A 22017-nucleotide genomic window follows, 5' to 3' on the forward strand; every position below is an offset into this window, starting at 1 on the left:
ACAGCCGCCTCTGCTCTGCACAGCGACCTCTGCCAACCACATGGCTTTTGTTCCAATATGCCTGTGAATTATGGTACAAGCTGGTACCTATTGTAGACTTCCTGCCCGAGGACAAGAAGGTTGAAGCACTAGAACTGTTTCAGGAGGGGGAGGTAGCCTCGGACTGTGCTATTACAGTGGTGGCTTACATCGTGAACACAGGATTCTGACCTATGGGGAACGGCGTGTCCCTTCGTTAACAAGGGTATTTGAAGGCCACAAGCCTCCTCCAGGATGTTCAGGCTAAGGTGCTGGATATGGCGTTTGACGGTGAAAACCTCTTCAGCAAGGCCGTCAACGAGTCTTTACAAGCCATAAAGAACGATACAGAGACGTCACGCTCCTTGGGAAACCTGAAACAACATCAGCTGTGTTCCTTTCGTTCGTCGAGAGGAAAACCCACCAGATCTTCCAAAGGATATACGACCCTGTACCGACAGCTTTCACGCTCCTCCACTCAAGAAGCATACAGGGGTCACTCTCAAGCTTACGGCAGCAGAGGGCAGCGTCAGCGCCACCTACAGGGCACGGGCCAACCCATAAGAAGGCCTGACCTCGGCCCCCACTTATGCACCCTAGTGGGAGACCGGCTGGCAAAGTTCATCAGTGCGTGGAAGAAGATCACCACCGAAGGTTGGGGGCTGGATGCTCTCGAACGGGAGCACATCTTGGAGTTTCAAAGCAGGTGTCCTTGTATTCCACCGGTGTCTCGACAAGAACAACACGGGCCACAGCTTCTGCTAGAGGTGCGTGCCTTGTTACAGAAAGGGGCGATAGAACCCATCCCACAGCACATCTGGGGCTTTGGAGTATATTCGAGATACTATCTGGTTCGAAATAAAACGGGGGGTTGGAGGCCAATTCTGGATGTGTCATCTCAACAAGTACTTAAAGTCCCAAAAGTTCCGTATGGCCATGTTTCAACACGTGCTCGGCCAGCTGGAGGAAGGGAATTTTCTGACTTGATGGATCTGGAGGACACCTACTTCCACATCCCTATTCACAAGAAACACTGCAAATTCCTACAGGGTTCAGGGTCAGCACTAACAGTTTAAGGCTCTGCCCTTTGGCCTGAAATCGGCTTTGAGACCACCAGAAAAAGGGCGTGCGCTCAGGATATTGAGGTGGGTCCCTTTTATACCTATATGTTTCGTACTGAAGTAACTTACTAACTGGAAGTTATAGTCCTGTTCTTTCTTCACTCCAGCCTGGAGAACCTTGGTGGTCCTTTTTTGCTATTCCATTTGAACCCTAGTCTCCCCTGTAGTGTAACATTGGGTAGGCTCTGTTTCATAGGGAAGGCCAGCCTCAAATGAGGAGACCCTTGTTGGGTTGGCTTCCGCAGTAGAGGAACAAAACGCCTTGGTTCACAGTGAGTTCTGACTGCTAAATCTCGGGAGGAGTAATGGTGATGTGGTGAATCCAATTCAGTCCTCACTGATCCACCGGCGGTAACCTCCTTCCATGTGGCCAGGGGACAGCAGGCGCTCAACTGATCTTGACTCTGGGGGCGGCTATATAAGGGAGGATCACATGGGATGCGACAGGTTCGCATGCTAAGTCACTGTGCATGCTTTATACCATCGATGACGTCGACATATAGACGGAGGCCTCTGATGGACATCGAGTCGGCAGGCATCGACGCGCAGCACGTTCTGCTGGAAAAAATCTCTGAAACAGCTGAAGCTGGATATGGAAATATCATAAGATGAGGAATACGTGGGAGGGAAATCCAGTCGAAAGAATGTTACCATGGGTAAGTACCTTGTTCTTGTGGTGGAGCTTCGGCTCCTCATCAGTGTTAGTAAAGATTTCGCTTTACAACACCTTTCCTTCCATTTCTATGGACCCTCAAAACTTTTGCTTTTTTTTATCTGACCTACTCCCTTTGCAATGCCTTCAGTTCCACTACGCTGGCTTGTTCTTCACCACACTGACTTGTGCTCATTTGTCATGTGGAAAATGACATGTCCTTCATGCTGTGAGTACTGGGAAACGTTGTTTCTTTTAGTCATGTTTCTTTGTTGCCACTTTTTGGTAACTTGCTATCACTTTGGTAATTTTATCATTGTACAGTGCATCTTGCAATCGAGTACAAAGGGTACAATTTTTGTTTTGCCCTAGACTAACACTCTAGTTACTCTAGGTGTGCCTAAGGGACAGGCTGGTGACAGCAGTTACTTTTAGCTATTTTTTTATGCATTTCATTTTAGCCTTACCGCGTTTATCGCGTTTTACCGCCTTTTCCACATTTGGCTACTAACTGTGGCTAGTGGCCAAAAATGGCCATGCCAGAAGGGTTTTCGTTTGTCTCTTAGCCATCTTGTCTCTGACCCTTCTCCCTGGCCTGAGGAGCCAGGAAATCCTTATATGAACTTCCAGTGCCTGTAAAAGCAGAGGGTTTTAGCGGTCTAATCCACAAACTGGTTGGTGTGTCTCAGTGGCATTTATGGGTTGTGCCAGCAGTGGCCCTGATTGGACCACTGCCTGGGGGGGTGTGTGTGTGTGGGCCAGATCGGTCATTGGCGTTTCGTCTCTACCTGGCTTTCTGCAGAAGAGGACTACAGCAGCCATGTATTTCAGGAAATGCTTGTGTTCGCAGACACGCACAGGTTTCTCAAGCCCCAGAAACTCACTGGTCGCTTTCTTTGTTTGTGCTGCAGTGCGCATCACACAGCCGACTTCCTTCATTGCCGGGGCTCCAGTTCCTGCCCCTCAGACACTCCTGGGCTGGTCATCCACCACAGGGGAATGAGGACGCTGAATAGAAAGTAACAGGGCAGCCTTCTAGCATAGCTCCCTTCACCTTTCCTAGTCTGCTCCAGGGAGTCTCCACTCACACGCCATGCTGCACGGTCCTCTGCTGCCTGCACCGGCCTCCTGGTCCTTCTGTCGTTCTCCCCTGCCACTGGGCTGAGTTCCATTTATACACCTGCAGCCCCTTGACAGGCTGCAGGTGTGGATGATTATTCAGTCCTGCCTGACTCCCATTGAAGAGACATGCCTGACCTTAACTGCTCTTAGCAGGCATCTTCCTCTAACCAGTACTAGAGTGGTAAAAGATCATAGACTTAATTGCTCTTAGTTGCCTCTACTTCATCCCAATACTGTCAAGTGTCAATTGTGGAGAAATGAGGGGAGCTGGCTTACAATAGCCCATAAAGGTTGGGGAAGGGTTGGGTTGGTTTTCACTAGGGAAAGGAGGATACCATGTCTCGCCAAAGTGCACCTTATTCTTTTTCACCCTCCTTCGAGGTCATCAAGGATTGTGTTTTCTCTTGATGTTATTCGGCCCAAGGGAATGGGGTAACCATATGCCACAAAGGCCTATTTGACTAGGGTTTCATCACGGCATGGAAAAGGGAAATACTGCATTTTACCTGAGGACATTTCATTCCCCTTGCCCAAGAACCCTCCACCCAGGTGATCCTTCTTTGCTTCTCCACCCCCAGGGTCAGGATCTAATAGCGATGGCCTTTCCCTGGCCACCTGCGCAGAGGATCCAAGGGAAGTAGATGTGAGAATGCCCTTAGGTTTCTCACAGTACGCAGGGACAATTTTCAGTCGATTTGTGTGTAGTCTTCATTCTACAGGCATCGTTAAAGCTTTCCACCTACACCTATTTTGGGCTAGATCTGTACTATTCTCCAGTAACTGGTACCATGTTGAACAATCAAGATTATAGGCTGCAGATGTTTAACACTCAGCAGGACTTGAAGTGAATTGAACAAATTCTCTATAGTCATTTCTGTTGCACAAACCTATGACTAGGCCTCCCCCAGCTGCTTTAATGCATGATATTTCGTAGATGATTCTATACCACAGCCACTGATTATGTTTTAAATGGTGCTTATTTTATGAAAGAAATATTAATTTAAGTTGCACCCAAATTGCATTCAGTTATAAATTGAGCCTCACTCCAAAATGCATTGGGCTTTAGGGAAATTAATGTCACTTTATGTTCAATATAAATGGGAGACACAGGATATTATATTGGAACACTGCAACTGGTTCTTAATTAGCAGGGACTTGGTCAGGAATTACTCAATCAGCAATCTCTTTTCAGTTGGCTGTCCTGGAAACCAACTTCCAACATGAGTTGGTCACCCCCTTCTCAATGGCTTCTGTATTGAGTCTACATATGGATAAGCCACCAGAAGGGTTCAGTTTTGCTCCCTCTGCCCAGCTCCTCCCATAACAAATTCTTCAATATTCCTCCACCTGTCTTTCTAATCAATTCTGTGTCTCTGCTATTTTATAATCCTCGGTTCCTCCCCAGCCTTGTGTGTAGGTTTAGCTTCCATTGCTTTCATGATACTGAATGGAGGGGGGGACACTCGCCCCTAAATTTTTGAGGAGGCATTCTATTCATGTTAACTAACTCATTATGCATGCGCGAGATTCGTGAAATCAATATGAGATTGTGGAGATCAATGTGTATGGTCATATAAGTGAAAGATCGGTGTTCTAAATATTTTCGGAGGTCAGTATTTTTCCCAGTTCTCTTCAGATCTTTCCATTATGCCCCTAGTGAATTTTGTATGGGGTGGAAGACATATTTTTTATGTATGATTTTCAGGTGTGATTTTCAGGTGTGATTTTCAATGTTAGCATGTGCACACATGGAGGGAATTCCTAAGCTTAGCATTCGACACATCTAGATAGAATTGTGAATGTTAGCATATGCCACACTTAGATGGAATCCTCAATGTAGCCTGCGTCGCATCTAGACAGAATTGCCAATGTTAGCATGTGTACACATAGAGGGAATTCCTAAGCTTAGCATGCGCCACATCTAGATAGAATTGTGAATGTTAGCATATGCCGCACTTATATGGAATCCTTAACCTAGCCTGCGTCGCATCTAGATAGAAATGTAATTCAATGATTGATAAAAGACTCTCCTGTCAAGCCTGGACCAAGCGTGCAATCATGAACCAATAACCAACCCACTAACAATTCCACTCCCCTGCATACACCTCTCAAACTCGAACGAAATACAACCACAAGCCTTAAACGCAGAAAACCGCACAAACTTCACTACACTGCAACAACAAAACAAACAGCACATAGACATGCACAACAGCACACAATGACTAACGATCGTAAAAACACCCCATGCCCAGCCAACGAACCCGCCGGGCTGAGGCTGCCAACAACACATCACTGCTATCTTGCACTTTTCCAGCTCATTCCTACTAACTCACCCCCCCTCTCCCTTTTTCAGAGCCGCCAGAGCGCCACTCCGGTGGTGATAGTGCGCGGTACAAATATCCTTTGACATTAATATATGTCATGGCTTGATTGGATGTGACATGGTATCCCCCTTTGCCCATGAAAAAGACTTCTTGATACGCAATACCCTAATGCCCTATTGCCATGTATCTATACCCCCTTCTAGGGAAAATAGCAAAGCCTTTTACCAAAGCCCTGTGTTCTAGCACTTTGATGAATCGGTTTGCTAGATGGAATTACCAATAAAATACCTCAGACCAAATAACCGGACAGACTTAAAGGAGATGGTAAAATACTGCTTTCATCTCAAGAAGTAAAGCCGGGTGAATAAACACTCATCAAATCGACTCATGCAGGAGCACCCTGTCCTTCCATTTATATTTAGTTTATATAATGCTAGATGTTTGTTATATTGGTGGACTCTTATCTGTTAGACACGCCTTGAGTTATTTCTATACACGTGGTGTAAGGCCCTCGTCATAGCAGAAAATGTGGCAGCAGAATAATACTTTGCAACATTTGTATGTAAAAGTACATGGCAGGCATTTCTAATTGGCTGGCAACCCAACCCCAACATTGGACATTCGGCTTTTTAGCAGCACGTACATAGAAACAAAACCCAGATGCTTGGTGATACGTCAGCTTTCCCCTTGTTTCCCCAATTAGTCTACCATCTCTCATTGGTAGGCCTCATGCCAGAGTCTTCTGTTTGAAGTTTGACCTTGCTAGTCTGCACTGTCTTGGGACATTTCGAGGGAGTGTAGGCACATCACTATCTTAGCTTCAGACTTAATGAATAGCCCTTGTTTGCGAGCTCTTCATCATGTGTTACAAGACCATGAAATTGTCCATATTGACGGTGCATTTAACACCATTTTATTCAATTATGCGGGGGGCAGTTGATCCTCTTGGCCTTTAAAAACGTGCTCACTCTCCCATATTAACTTTATGCCCTTTTAATTGTCCAATATTTGGCATCTGCAAATGTTCTTGTTCCTCCTAATCGTTGGGAAATATGTCCTTGTGCATGGTCTGCTCGTAGACTCCCTTTGTGCTTTTCCTTCATCTCTCGAAATAGCATCCTTGGTTCCAAGCCAATGTAATCCTTTATTCTGTAGAGAAAAAACAGCTTCTTCATCATCTTTCCACATTAAGATCCTGTCCTCATATTTTGAGGTAACTGGGTTGATTGACCTAAGCCGTCATCCATTTTCTTCTAATGGTCGTCCTAAACATTGAATATATCTCTCCCAAGAAAGCTTCTACTTATTCCTTTTACCTTGCGTTTCAGTGTATTTATAGTTATTGGCCATTAAGTCACTACATTCTTCTTTGTGTTTATACGTACTGCATCATGGAGCAAATATATGTTTCTTAGTGCTTCAATTACATCGTCATTCTTAAGTACTTTCATATCGTTTCTGCATAAATGCATATATCTTCTTTGTGACATTGTTTTACTGCCATTAAACTTTGTTTAACGTACATCCATAGCTGCATTCTGGCAACTCGGCAAGGGACATCCTTCTTGGTAGCATTCCTCCAATGTTTCAACGTGAGGGTATTGTCTGAATGGCTGCCTGAGTGCATATCATCCTTCATATAGTCGACGTGGTATGGAAATGTTGGATAAACCTGTGCATGGGTTCCCAATTATGGTTCCTCGTCTGTCATCCCAGTAGGGTGGAGGTGGGGTGGCGGTGACTCCGAAGAATGCGTCCACTTGCTCCTCTACAGCCCTTTTAACAAACCTTCCATCCCTGATTAAAAGGGGAGGAAGGATAGCTCAGGGGCAACACGTTTGTCTTGAAAGCAAGACAACGCAGTGCAACACTGGTTCGAATCCCGATCCCATACTTAGAAACCACTCACTGGTATTAAGCACATTATAAAAGAACAATTATTAAGGGTAAAAGCTCCAAGACTGTCTTTTCCAGTTCTAATTATCATCCATGTAGAACTGGCTCATCATTTAGAAAGGTTACAGGTAATTTGTCAAGTAATTTGCATCAGTCAACATAAATGGACTTCATCTCCCACAATTGCCCAAGTATTGGGAGGAGTAGGAAGAATGGAGCAATACATAGTGGAAAGAGCCTCCAGCTCAATGAGGATGCTAATTGTTTTCATAATACACCTGTGCACAGGACATTTAAAGATTGAAAACCAATTGCAAGAGGCTGCTGCTGTTGGGAAGAAGTCATACCTCTCTGCGCACCGCGTGGTCCCTGGGAGCACAGACCGGTGTGGCAGAGCCAAGCGGCTCGCCGGCAAGGAGAAGGGGAAACTTTGCGCGAGCAAGACATGCCGCGGACATGTCAGGAAGACTCCTGAACGTTTGGCAGTCGAAGAAAGCAACACACCACTTTCCGGGACCTGAAGGAAGGCAGGCGTGCTGACGGGAAGCCGCGAGAGGAACCAGAACAATGTGGAAGCAGTCCAGAGAGGAAAGCGGGCGGCAAAGCCTGGCCCCGTTGGCGCGACCCGGACCAAAGAGTGAACCCAAGCAAAGTGGGGACCCCGGGACATTTCGGCAACCACGGCAAACACCATTTGTAAACTTTAAAGCCCCAGAAACAGACACATTGAAAATAATGTTTGCAAACCAAGAAGGGATAGTGCAAATATGATATACGATATGATAATATGATATTTATAACGGACCTATACACAAGTGTTTCAAGACGCGACGAGGCAATGGAGGGGAAACAGAGGGAAGACAGAGACAACGATCCTACTAGGCCAGGTGACATTGAGATTGCGCAACTTCAGGGCAGGGGGGAAAGGGAGAAGTGTGGGGGATAGGTGAGGGGGCAGTGCAGTACATAGGATAACAGTTAATATATAAAGACAATAAATAAAAGTGCGGCCAGCTGGTGGCAACTGCAGGGCAAGTGCAGACATCAGGTGTCAAGTACTAGTAGGGGCTGTAGGGATACAGAAACAGTCCCCGAGCGCCATGGGGGCAGTGCAGGTGTGCATCTGGCAGGGAGGGGATCTGGCCCCGAGATCAGAGGGTAGCCAGGTAACCAGTGCAGTTACAGATTCAGCCATGAGATTTAGAGGGGTGAGGAGGAGAGAAAGCAAAAGCAAAGAGGAAGGTCTTCAGGTGCTTCCAGAACCGGAGATGGTTCTCCTCAAGTATCAGGGAGGTTGTTCCAGAGGGAGGCCCCAGCAGAAGAAAGAGATCTACCACAAACTCGCTGCTTGGAGAAGCGACTGACCCTGAGGGAGTTGGAGGCGGATGAGCAAAGAGTGCAAGAAGGAAGATATTTAGGAAGTGAGAGTTGGAGGTATTGAGGTCCCAGGCCCCAGAAGGCCTTGTGGACAATGCAGAGGGTTTTTAACTTAATCCTTGCAGCCCCTGAGAGCCAGTGCAGAGATTTCAGTCCTGGAGAGATACGATCCCTGGGTTTGAGGCCAAGGACAGCCTCGCAGTCCTGTTTTGGATGAGTTGCAGAGGGTGGAGAGTAGCGGCAGGCAGACCCAGAAAGAGGTGTTGCAGTAGTCCAGCCTAGAGTGCACCAGAGCTCTGGAGACAGTGAGCTTCTGGGGGAAGGAGAGGAAAGGAAGGATAACCTTGAGGAGGTGCAGCTGGTAGTGTGACTTCTTAGAAATGTCAGAGATGTGAGGAGAGAAGGAAAGTGTGTAGTGGACGATGACCCCGAGGTTTTTAGTTTCATAGGTGGGAGCAGGCAGAGGGCCAAAAGAGGCCGGCCAGAGAGTCACAGGAAAGGAGGGAGCAGGTGTGCCGATGAGGAGAATCTCAGTCTTACTGGCATTAAGGCAGAGATCATTGGTGGCGAACCATTCCTGGATGGCGGATAGACAGAGATGAGTGCAGGAGGAGAGGTGGCGTAAGGGAGTCTGAAAATGAGCTGAGTGTCATCCACATAGCACTGAAATTTGGGGGAGAGAGCGGCAGTGCAGTGGGCAAGAAGTGCCAGGTTTTGGTTGAACAGCCAGGGAGAGAGGTTAGACCCTAGGGAACACCACAGGTAGAGATAGAGGAGAGGAACGACCCAAGTTGGGCCTGGCAGGGTCGATCAGAGAGGAAGGAGGTCAGCCAAGCCAGGGCCTGATCGGTGTTAACCAGGTTATCACAGAGATGGTTGACCATGTCAAAGGCAGAAGAGAGATCAAGTAAGATAAGAACACAGGGGGTATTGGTATTGGAATCGATGTTGGAGAGCAGGTCTTCGCGGATGTTCAGGAGCCCCAGCCAATGAGGCGGATCTTCTCAAGTTGCGGAAACTTTGCAAAACGTCCAGCACTTTCCCTTGGGCACCCTTCCCTAGACTAGCCCTGGAATTATCTGTATTCATTCATAAGTCTTTTCAACCAAGGCATACATTCACATTAAATTGGGAAGGTGTCCTTTCTTTCAGCTATTATCTCTGTCTGCTGGGTGGTTGAGTTACGGGTTTCACCCTCAGAAAACCTAATGAAGTGGTCCCTAGGGCACCCATATGTTCTTACCTAAAAGCTCTTTGAATTGCATGTGGTCTGGGAGATCGTCCTCCCAACATTTCTGCAAAAACTGTGTTCACAGCCTCATAAGGCTCTTAAGATCTTGGATATTATATAAGAATACATTTTTTTTTTTATTAGTGAGAACCCATCAGGATGTTCTTTAAATTATATAGGGAATGCAGCTTTTAAGTCCTAAAATACCCATTTTGAAGTTTACTAAATTGTAGCGAGCTTTTCCTCGCAGGTTTGCTCTTATTGATTCTCAAGCTTCCATGGCCACAAGGGGTCTGTGATCTTAAAATGCCATGTTTCTGTTGATTTGATACGATCTACTGTGTGCTCTCAAGTTATGCATCACACTTTATGTAGATGTTAAGTGTTGTAACTGCACTGATGTCCTGTCGGCCCAGAGCATGCACAGCAATATATTTGTCTGTAGCTGCGAGGTGTCAGGAAATGCCTTCCTCCTTTTACGGATCTTGTTGCTTGGGAATATTAGAACACCTAAAGTAAGGGGGCTGAGGATGCATGAGGTAAGTGTAAGTTACTTGCTGTAATGACTTCTGTATTCTTAGTTCATCAGCCTCTTATTTTAAGGGAATAGATCAGTTTCCAACCCCAGCTTTTTGACTCTTCTTTGGCTAGTCTTCAAGGTAGTCTAATAGAAAGGGACTGCGTTAGGGTAGTCTGATTTGGGTCACAAGGGCTGATGCCTTGTTGCCTGTGGGACATATATGTGTTTGGTTGTCTTCTTTGTTTCAGACTGATTTACCAAGTCCTTCACTTCTGTCATGAATGTTGTCCCATGCATACACAGAAAGTACTATGAGTAGAGAAGACTCTACACTAATTTAAATACTTCTTATATTTCGTTTTGACATCCAAAATATGTTAAGATCCTTTTTAAGATCTAAAAGTTGTGGTGTAATTACTGAAGAGTTGTCGTTTCTAGTGCATTTTAATTGATCATTTCTTTCCCTATTTACAGGGAGATTCTGTGCAAGCTGGTGATGACTCCCCTTTCTCTGACTCTGTTACACTTGAACAAACAACAAGCAATATTGGTGTCTCAAGTGGACGGGTTAGCCTCTGGATGCAGTGGATGCTGCCAAAAGTTACTATCAAGTTATTTGCACCAGACCCTGCCTCCAAAGGCGCTGGTAAGGGATCTGCACATCATCCATATTTTAACTTCAATGTTTCTCATAATTGCATGCAGAAGATCATTGTTAAAATGTTTTAAGTAGCTGAAAACTATCAGGGCACCTGCTGCTTAGCCCCAAATGACTTCTTTGTGGCACAGTCCTGGGCATGGGTATCCACTGCTAGTTTAGCCTGTTGCTTGGCCGCTCCTTTGGCATGCCTTCCAGCAGGGGGTGTGGGGAGGGCTGCTAACACTGAATCATGTATACAAATGTGAAACCGCATTCTTTTGAAATGGCTGAAAACTGGGCACGGCTGGCTGTCGTCAGCAATACCCAAAAGAGAGTGGAGTGGGTGTGAAAATATCAATAAGTATCATGAATACTACCCTGGTCTTGAATTACCACATTCTTCCATTACGGGAAGTTCTAAAGGTCCCTAGGGATTTCTGGCGCTGCAGTAATTGGCCGTTAATAGTGTCATTTGATGAGATTCATTGATGATGTTTTTTTATAAGACTTGATTCGCATTTTATGTTTAACACAAACCGTTATTGCTTTGGCCATTCCTCCCTCCCAAGCATTCCACCTCGGCATTGATCTTTGAGAAAGTCCCCATTAATCATGAGCATTAATAATTTAGTCACCATTTTGTTATTTTATTTTCTTTGCTTATGTTGATCTGACATCAATTAATTAATAACACACAAAGGGCGGCCTCATCTTTTCTGATATACAGCAGTGTCCATTGGTCATGTGGGAAGAGTATTGCTGGATGATGGATGAATCCATTTGCAGGTGAAACCGTGTTAAGAGTATCGCCAGACTTGGGGGGGGGGGGGGCGCTGTTGCGCATTTCTGAAGATGGCCGACTAGGTTGAGAGCTCCGGCTCAGTTGAAATCCTTGTGCATAAAATATCCTTCCAGGCTTCAGCTGTTTGGAAATCTGTTTTAGGATACTGTTGGGGAAGGTCTGGAGAAGGTGCCCTCCAAGAACAGGACTCGTCGGCCCCAGAACAACAGAGAAATCCGTCTGTGAAACTGCAGCGCCTGGCAAGCTGTGAAGAGGCCGCTCGAGGGCTCCACACAGTCGATGCGCGAGCCCAGACCTGGCAACGTCGGGCAGGCCGTGAGGGGGAGGGGTGGCCCGCTAACGCTGAGGCTGCCTGGGGACTGCGGCGCTCCGTTCCCCATCCCGCCGCCTGATCTGTGATCCGACAGCAACACATACACGCCGGGTCCGGAGAGGAGGGGAAAGACCAGGCGTGTGCCCGGAGACGCGCCGTGAGGGAAACACGCGCCCCCTGGCCCTGATCCCCCCCCCCCCCATGGCGGAAGCCCAGCGGTGGCGTCGCTGGACAAGTAAGTGGACCGCCGGGGGGAAAGGTGGGTGTGTGTGGGGAGCCCTGTTTTGACCAGCCAGGACCCGAGAGGGAGCACGGCAGGGGACGGCCGCCCCCAGGTCCCCGCAAAGGCCTGCACAAAGGGAGCTTAACACGGCGGCACTGCAGGAGGGGCCCCTGGAGGCTAAACGGCTTGCCGCCACATCGCTGCAGACGGTGAGAGGCGCGCTGCAGGAGGGGTGCTGACTGGACCTACGTGGGCTGGTCAGGAGACACGGTGTGCCCCTGCTTAGCTCACCCATTCCCCATGGATTAGCAGATGGGAGCGGGTGGCTGGAATCCCAGTCAAGGGAAGTGGACTTGTGCGTATTACAGTGCGCCCTGATTGAGGAGTGGTAGGGGCATAAGAGCCCACACACCGGCCAAACACCTGAACTGGGCACCTGAGCATCGGATATATGTGGGGCAGGGGCTTGAAGGCGTCAGTGTCACAAGGTGATGGCGAGAGGGCTGGCAACGGAGTAGTCGCAGGACTTCCGGCAGAGGGTGGAGAGAAGCGACAAAAGGCCTTAAGAACCGGGTGGCCAACACAACATTGGAGGGCAGAAAGGAATTTGGTGGATTACACGCTGGCAGCTTACTCTTAGGCCGCGGGCAGTGCTCACGTAGGTACTGCGAGGGGGTGACAACTACACCTCTGGGGAAAGTGTTCATCAGCGGCGAGACAGGCCCCAACCCTCCAGAGGCCGCGTCATTACCCTATAATATACCTATTGCAAGCCGCTACTGTGTGCCGGTGTAGCAACCATATATACGTGGGAGAGCACAATCCGTTCTGGAAGTGGTAACCTTGTCTAATGGGCCACACTGAGAAGAAGGCAGCAGGGGGAAGAAAGACCGGCCCAATGGACTCCTTCGCTAGTTCACAGCCACAGGTGGTGCCGGGAGGAGCAGCGCACACATCCGAGAATCGAGACGCAGACCCCTTGGATCACCTGGCACCAATTGTGCAAAATGGGTTCCTGGCTGTCAACGTCAAGTTCGACGATATAGTGGCGACCATTGGCACCCTGAAGGCGCGAGTGGAAAAGGAGAGCGCGCGCATTTCGGAAGCAGAAACCAGGATAAGCTCCAACGAAGATGCGATTTCGCAGCATGGCCGGGACATAGCCCTACTCCAGACCGAACTCCGCAAGACCCAGAGCAAGTGCGAGGACCTGGAATCTAGGTCCCATAGAAATAACATTCGTATTGTTGGGGTGTCGGAGAAGTTTGGCAAAGGCTCCATGGAAAGACAGGTGGAAGATCTGCTGAAATCAGTCCTTGGTACAGAATCCCTCTCAAGCCACTTCCTTGTCGAAAGAGCTCATTGTACCCTTGAGCCGGCCCCAAAGCCAGGCGCCCCGCCCCGCACCATCATTGCACGCCTTTTAAACTATAGAGACAGGGATATGATACTTTGACTGTCCAGAGAAAAAGGGACACTGCACTTTGAAGAAAACAGAATTCATATATATACGGATTTTTCGGCGGCCATTCAAACGCAACGCAGGTCCTATGAGATGGTCAAAAAGCAACTGCGGCTTCGTAATGTTCCCTATGCCCTAATCTTCCCAGCGAAAATGAGAATCCAACACGGAGGAAGAGCCCACTTCTTTGAAAACTCTGCCGAAGCCATGGCGTACGTGGAAGCCTCCATCCCGCTGCCTCCAAGGGACCGGGCGAGAGACCAGAATGCGAGACCGAATCCCGACGAGGGAAGAGGGGACCCGGTAGACGGATAACACAATACCTTCCCTGCAGCAACAATTAGTATATTTTAAAAAGTCAACACAGCTAATCTGGACCGAGATCCGTTGCCCACTGGGCCGTAGAGCCTCCTATGTGGGTGTCCAAGGGATGACTCGGGACGGCAACGAAGCACCCTCAGGAATGTTCCTTACTGTTATTGGGGTTCATCGTCAAGTTGGGGCAGATGATGTGGGTGGAGGGGAGGGAAGGGAAAATGGGGATGTTTTGTGTAATTGCAACTGCCTAGACGAGTTGGAGTCTGGGGAGGGAGCATGCTACTGTGACTGCCCAGGCGAATTTGGAGCTTGGGGCAGGGTACGCAGAACTGGGAGTTTAAGGTTACATATTGTTGGGAGGTTTGGGGTGATTGAAAAGTGGTCTCGTGGACGCTGGTGCTACTCAAATGCTGGTAATGTACATACTTATGGCTATCACAGTGTAATACACCGTATGTGCATAAAAAATGGGTGATGGGTTAAGGATAAGACTGATGACATGGAATGTCTGAGGACTAAATAACCCAATGAAGGCCAGGTAAGTTGGTAACTACGTCACCAGACATGGGCCACTAGTCCTAATGTTACAAGAGACACACTCACTGAGCATTGTTAATGAGCAGGTGTTGGCAAAATGGGGCAAATTGCGTTATTATACAAATTACTCCTCGCAGTCCAGGGGGGTTTGCACCCTAATACATCACTCGCTGGGATTTATCGCCAAGGGTCATATTGCGGATCCGATGGGCAGGTACGTGCTGGTCTGGGGGGAGGTATCGGGGAGACAAATAACCCTGGTGAACACCTATGACCCCAACCTGGATGACCCCGACTTTTACCTTAATATGTTGGAGATTCTTAGTAAGCATGATACATCTACCATTGTTTGGGGGGGGGGACTTCAACATGGCACTTGACCCGGCCCTTGATAGATTTGCCGTGATACCCAGACCTCCCCCTAGGGCAACATTGATATTAAAGCAAATTCTGTCTCAATTGTCCCTACTCGATGCCTGGAGAGTACTCTACCCAACTAGCAGGCAATATACATTCTATTCTTCGCTGCACGATAGTGAGTCACGAATAGATTATTGGTTTATATCTGCGGGCGTCGCGCATGCGCTGCAAAATTGCGAAATTCTTCCGCGCACGCTCTCTGATCACTCCCCGGTGATATTGGAGGTCACTCTGAAAGATGCCCCTAGACCTATGTTCAGATGGAGGATGTCCAGAGATATACTAAAAGATCCCAGCGTAGTCGAGTCACTACACGAAGAAATTGCTAATTTCCTCACGGACAACGTCGGGTCGGTAGACCATGCATCATCAGTATGGGAGGCATTCAAGGTTTGGGTTAGAGGGAACTTGATATCCAAGACCACTGGCCTTTTGAGTGGTGTACGTCGTGAATTGGAGGGGGTGGAAAAGGGCCTGAAGAATTGGAAGAAACCTATAGTCGTACACACGGCGAGGACACCCTTGCCAGAATACACAAGCTACTCAGAGAGTTTGACCAGCTGGCAGTAAGAGAAGTACAGTATGTGGCAGCCCCTATGCGGGCGCGCAGGTATGGGGAGGGTAATAAGGCAGGGAAACTGCTGGCCAACCTTGTTAAAACTGAAAAACAATCTACTCCGATTGCTGCTATCCAAACAGCACAAGATGAAACTATCACTAGTGAACAGGGAATAAACGATGAATTTGTTAGATTTTATAAAAAAACTTTATGCGAACAGGGACAAGAAATCCCCTGTCGAGATTAGAAACTATCTCGCCACTCTAGGCCTCCCCAAACTCCCGGAGGAGAGTAAATTGGTATTAGAGCAACCCATTACGGCAGAGGAACTGACCGAGGCAATCAAGGAGGTCACGCCTGGCAAGGCGCTGGGCTCAGACGGGCTGAGCGCTGAATTTTATAAAAAATTCTGGGAGGAGCTGGTCCCGGTGCTGCTAGAAATGTGGGAGGAAGCCCTGGGGAAGCAAACTTTGCCTGCAACGTTGCGTGAGGCCATAATCACTGTGTTGCCTAAACCCAGACGCCCGCCACAAGATGTGTCGTCCTATAGGCCCTTATCCTTAATGAATGTGGATGCAAAGATCTTTGCAAAAGTATTAGCAAACCGGATGTTACCCATTACACCTACTCTGGTGCACGCAGACCAAAGCGGATTTATCCCCCGAAGGTCTACTGCCCTGAATCTGCGCAGGTTATTCAGCATAATGGCACAGATAAACCCGAGTAAACAGGCGATCGCAGTGTCACTCGACGCCGAGAAAGCGTTTGATTCTGTTTCCTGGGAGTACCTCTTTCTGGTCCTTGAAGCGTTTGGCGTGGCACCCTGCTTTGTTAGCTATGTCAGGTTGCTATATACTGCCCCCGGTGCGAAAGTAGGCACAAATAAAACCATATCTGGATTGTTCGAGCTGGGAAGAGGTACCAGACAGGGGTGTCCCTTTTCCCCCATCCTGTTTGCCCTCACAATGGAGCCCATGGCAGCGGCGGTTAGATTGAGGCATATAAATAGGGGTATCACGTTGAAGGGAGCCACCCAAGTAATATCTTTGTACGCGGACGACACATTGTTGTATGTGCGCGAACCAGACCAGAACTTAGGCCCCATCATGGCAGACATTAGTGAATTTGCAGAGTACTCCGGATATACAGTGAACAACTCCAAGTCTGAAATGTTCCCCCTTGCGCCCTCCACAAGGTGCCCTGCACGGGCGTGCGGCCTTAGATGGTCAGAACGGCACATTAGATATCTGGGTGTACTGGTCTCCGGAAGTAGACAGACTCTCTACAATGACAATCACAAACAAGTGCTACAAACACTCAATACCAAGCTACAAGTCTGGAGGAACCTTCCAATGTCACTCCACGGTAGAATTGCACTACTCAAAAATGATTGTCCTTCCTAAACTATTGTATCTATTCGTAAACATCCCTATATGGCCGGGAAGGGAATTCTTCTCCAGACTTAGATCCATGGCAGTGTCTTTTATTTGGAGTGGGAAAGCGGCTAAGATTAGCTGGGAAAAAATGGCAGAACCGTACGAAACAGGGGGAATAGCGGCGCCAGACTTCGAGCTCTATTACTTGCGAAATACTGGTATGATGATACGGATAACCCACCTCACACATGGATAGAGGAATACACCACTGCGCCCGCAGATATCAGATTGGTTATTTTTGACATAAGACACAAAGATTCATGTGAGTTTGACCCCGTGAGTTGTACGGTGAGAGCCTGGAGGGCAATATATAAAAAGCTAAAGATTGAGAACCCATATAACCCGGAGACCCCCCTATGGGACTATCAAAACATTCCCCCCACATTTGACACTAGCATACAGGAGGCCTGGGACCCTGTTAGGGAAATGAAGATAGGCGACATGTACATTGATGGGGAAATTTGCGACTCTTACTGTATTTACGAGAGGCATGGGAGGGGGCCCGCTCCGAACATTACAGTATTATAGAAAGAGATCTGCATATCAAGCCCACTGGCCATCCTTTCCGGATGAACCCCCCTCGCAACCGTGCTTACAACTTGTCACTACATAGGGCGGGCTGGGGATCTCCAAGCTATACAAGTCGATACAGGCCCACATCCCCATGGCAAACCAAGTGAAAGAGAAAAGGGAAATAGATATGAAAACGCCTATCCCTGATGATAAATGGGTGAGATACTGTGCGATTACGAAGAAAGTGTCTCTCAATGCGGGCCTGTGCCTAATACAATTTAAAGTTATTAATAGGTTGCACTATACTCCTGCTAAAATAGCCAAATTCACGCCTGATGATGTGGGTGGCTGCCCTAAATGTGGGAACCCGCAGGCGGGCTCCTACCATATGTACTGGGATGCGTGGAGCACATCTTCAGAGTTAACCGGTAACTCCCGGCCCGGCCGTGGCACGGTTTTGGGGTCTGGTGGCCACAATACTGGAGGATGTTACACAAATTCCCTCACACCTAGCTCCACAAAAATATTTGTTTGGCGATATTGGAAAATGCTCGGAAAGAACCAGAAGACTGTTTAATGTATCATGTGTTATTGCTAAAAAATGTATATTGCAGGCATGGAAAAGCCCCAACCCCCCGAGCATGAACGCTTTCTTACGTGAATTGACCTATATAAACGAATGCGAGGAACAATACGCTCGGCCAAAGGACATATGGGGTCCCTTCAGGACATATCTTTGCGAGTTGCTCTCGGACAATGAATCAGACATATGAACTGTGTACTTTGTAACACTGAAGATGTAGCCATTGTGAGATAGAACATGTGTAATGTTGATTGAGCGCCGATGTATCTGCTGAGACCGGTAATAAAAAGATTATCGCCAGACTGGCCCGCAGTGTTAACGATGAGTAATGGATGTGTGTTTCGCTTGTGCTCCCCTTGCAGAGATTTGTATTGTCAGTGAGCTGGAGGATCTCAGCGCCTCTGTCGATGTCCAGGATGTGTACACTAAAGTGAAATGTAAAATTGAGAGTTTCAATATCGATCACTACAGGAACAGGTAAACTAGAAAGCATTCAGTGTTGTTGGTGCTCCAGTTAAACAAAGATTCTGATGTCTGTACAGGACAGTAATAGGAACCCACATGGAGTGGTTTGAATGTGTTTTACTTATGGACTGTCAAACGTTTTCGAGCTTATTGTTTTATGCATGTATTTGACTATTTTATGTATGCGTCGTGTGCGTTTTATTGCACAGCGTGCTGCAGCTCATGTTTGCGCTTTAGAAAAGTTTAAATGAAATAAAATGTGTTAGTAAAGTGAATGGGAATCTTGTAACAGTGTGCCTCTTACCTCTTTATAAGGCTCTTGTAACATTCATCTTCCTGTTACAGATTTGGCAGGATGAGGGAGAATCCATCTTTGCTCTGGGATGGAGATAAGACTGCCTACTCCTAATTAATATTTTTCAGTCCTTTGCCTATACATGCCTCCATAAATGTATTTATATTTAAATATGTGAGTATATGATAAAGCTACGCAAATCAAGGACGGGTAATCTATAGAAAGGTCCAGTTTTTTAGGTTGGGAGCATTTCAGATGAAGCACATCAATCATACCTTATTTGCCCCTCACATGCTCGGATTTTGGCAGTGATTTTAAGCATTGGATTTTTGATATAGTTTCCTTTCCACTCAGACAATGACCGATGTGTTTGGTTCTCGTTTCTGTTAAAGAATGGAATGTGTGCACTATATGTTGAGGGGGGCAGCATACTGACTTTACTCTCCTCTTTGAACTGCATATTGTTGTATAGCTATGTAGAAACCACAGGTACAGGGCACTAGGAAGAGGGGACCGCTGCGCTGATCCATGTTATACGCAGGGTGTGTCGGGGTTGTGAAGGGATAGTGCCCTACCGACATGGAGTGCATCAAAAGAAAACACTGGGGGGGGGGACCCTTAACACAATGCACTGGGTATAGGAATCAATTCAATAAATAATGGTCTAGATTCTAATAGTCAATTGTTGGTGACTTCAAAAAACACCATTTTTAAAAATGTTTATCCCCAGCCAAAATGTTTCTCGACGCTGCTGGGTCTTTATCAAGGCCAATTGTTTAATTATAATATTAGTTTAACAGAAGATCTTTCTATTCGAGATGGAAGACCTGGTCTTAATCTCTGCTGTACTATCACGACCGGAATAGGCCCTGGTTAGGATCCATATTGCATTGCAGTGCCATATAGGCTCGAACGGAAGTTAGTTGCTTGTGAATCAGTTGCTTGTGCTGAGATTTGCATAATGGAATGGGGAGAATCCACTTATAGAATGGAGTGAACTTCTTCTGAGAGAGACCACGTAAGGCCAATGGGCCCTCTCTCTCATCTCAAAGCACCACCTCCGCCATAGCCTTGATGTCCTTAGCCCCAGGTTACTATATAACAATTGTCTCTCCTTCAGTGTGCTAATAGCTAAATGAAGTGAGATGTCCTTACCTCATGTGATTTGTCACTTGGTGTTGTCACTTCTCCCCAGGAAGGACACCTTTCCCATGAGGCTTGGGAGGTGCGGTGCAGCCCATTATTCCCCCTGGGGTGGTTCAATGTGGGAGCACCTCATGGGGAGGAACTTCCCTGCTGGGGACAAGGACGACCACCTGGGGTATGGCCCAGTATATGCCATTGCACTAACACACACTCTAGCTCCTCTTAACCCTGCTGACCTCGTTTTAGACAGTAGAGCCATGTACTCTTATAATACAGAAGACCTCAGGAGGACCACAAGTTCCACGACGAAGAAGAAATTGGGAACCATGAAGATCACTAATTATAGAAGTACTGGTACGAGGTGGCCCCGCAGATGCATGAGGATTGGGACCAAAAGAGAGAAAAGGGACTTACACAATGGGTCGAATGAGACCTTTCTTCATTATGCTGCGGGAGTTTTGAACTCGCTTGGCAGGTCCGAGGAAGGAGAGTACAGAGGGCGCCGGAAGCCGGCCACGTAAGCTACCAGGCAGGACCCCTGGAGCAGGCCTGTGCAACCGGTCAGAGGGAAGGCGAGCGGAGGAAAGCCGTCTGTGGATTTGCCACCTGACAACAGAAGGCAGGCTGCAGAAGCAAGCTGGAGGACCGATGTCCCTGGAAGCCCCGGCAACGCACCTACACCTAAATCAAGGTAACCGGTGGTGCAAGAGATCCAGAGCGGATGCAGCCGCTCAAATAAAGCAGGCTAAGTGCCCAGTGGATCCCGAAAAGCCCAATGTGTAGCACGGCTCCTCTTCCTCGTCCCAGTGGCCGTACCAATGAGCCCACTGACCACCAGGAAAGGGTCGAGGACCCCTACCATCAAGAACCCTGCATCCAAGGAATTGTACCTTGTCCCAGTAGCAGTTGCAAGCCCAATGACCACCAAGGAAGGGTCCAGTGCCCCTCCAATCAAGAATACTGCATCCAAGGAATTCTTTCTCGTCCCAGTGGCCATACCAATAAGACCACTAACCACCAGGGAAGGGTCGAGGACCCTAACCAAGTCCAAATAAGCAACAGATGAGACCATCCTCATCGTAGTGGCAGACATAATTCTACTTATCATAAGAGAAGGGTCAAGGACCCCAACAATAAAGAACTGAGTCAAGGAGAAATCATTCTTCCTCAAATCAGTGGGGAGGTAAAGCCCACTGAATGCAATAGAAGGATCTGGGACCCAGAATAAGGACGTGTGAAAAGAGTCTGGAACCTAGGCAAAGAGAATACCAATAAGAAAGAGTGGAAGTTTGCATACACTTGGAAAGAATGGTAAACTCTATTAAATGACTGTGTAAAATACCAGGTGAACCGGAGGGCATCGGAGGAAGAGAGCTATTCCCCCTGGCCCCACGAAAGGACGTACAAGTCCATACCCAATCCAGGAAAAGGGAGTCAATCTCCTGGATAAGGATCTATTTACTTTGTGTGATTTTTTGTGGAATAAGATATCAACATCATGGGAAGGGAGTGATTCCCCCTGGCTTGAGAACCTTGGGAAGTTTTCAAGGAGAACTCTCAGCATCCACCAGGAGAAGGGAGTCATTCCACTAGTGGAAGAACATTTGGTGTTATTAGATTTTCTTAGTTGTACAGTGTAAGGGCCAGAGATAGGTTTAGACACAGGACAGTGACTATTTGTTTGATGGACATTCTCACAGTTCCTTTAGTTTTGGTTGAGGCAGGGAAACCCCTCATGGGGATAGGCCAGGTGAGTTTATTCCTTAACATCTCAATAAAATATTTGTGAAAAATGTCACCCATGTGTCGGCCTCTCTCTCCTACACCCTTACACTCACTAGTTCCTAACTTTCCCTACTGTGCCAGTTGTTTGTATTCTACCAGGATATGGGATTGTGTCTTACAAATTGTGATGAATCCTGCAGAGTCATCACTGATCCCCAGTTTAAAGCCGCCTCATATTTGGCCAGGGGAAGGCAGCTGCTCCCTGATCCAAACCCTGTGGGGTGTCAATATGAAGGAGGGTCACATGGGAGGAGATCGC

The 22017-nt window shown here is 47.5% G+C and overlaps 1 protein-coding gene across 8 annotated transcripts in view; it reads left to right on the forward strand.

Moving 5' to 3' along the window:
* Nucleotides 1-22017, forward strand: part of VPS13B (vacuolar protein sorting 13 homolog B) — a 3421660-nt gene that overhangs the window by 2199321 nt on the left and 1200322 nt on the right. For all 8 annotated transcript variants that reach the window (XM_069621427.1, XM_069621422.1, XM_069621424.1 and 5 more), the window contains 2 exons: nucleotides 10736-10907; nucleotides 18430-18544. In XM_069621427.1, the coding sequence (XP_069477528.1) occupies nucleotides 10736-10907; nucleotides 18430-18544 (287 nt within the window). The remainder of the gene's footprint in view (nucleotides 1-10735; nucleotides 10908-18429; nucleotides 18545-22017) is intronic.

The sequence above is a fragment of the Ambystoma mexicanum genome, chromosome 5q (genome assembly GCF_040938575.1).
Source record: "Ambystoma mexicanum isolate Mex_15411 chromosome 5q, UKY_AmexF1_1, whole genome shotgun sequence".
Classification (NCBI taxonomy): domain Eukaryota; kingdom Metazoa; phylum Chordata; class Amphibia; order Caudata; family Ambystomatidae; genus Ambystoma; species Ambystoma mexicanum.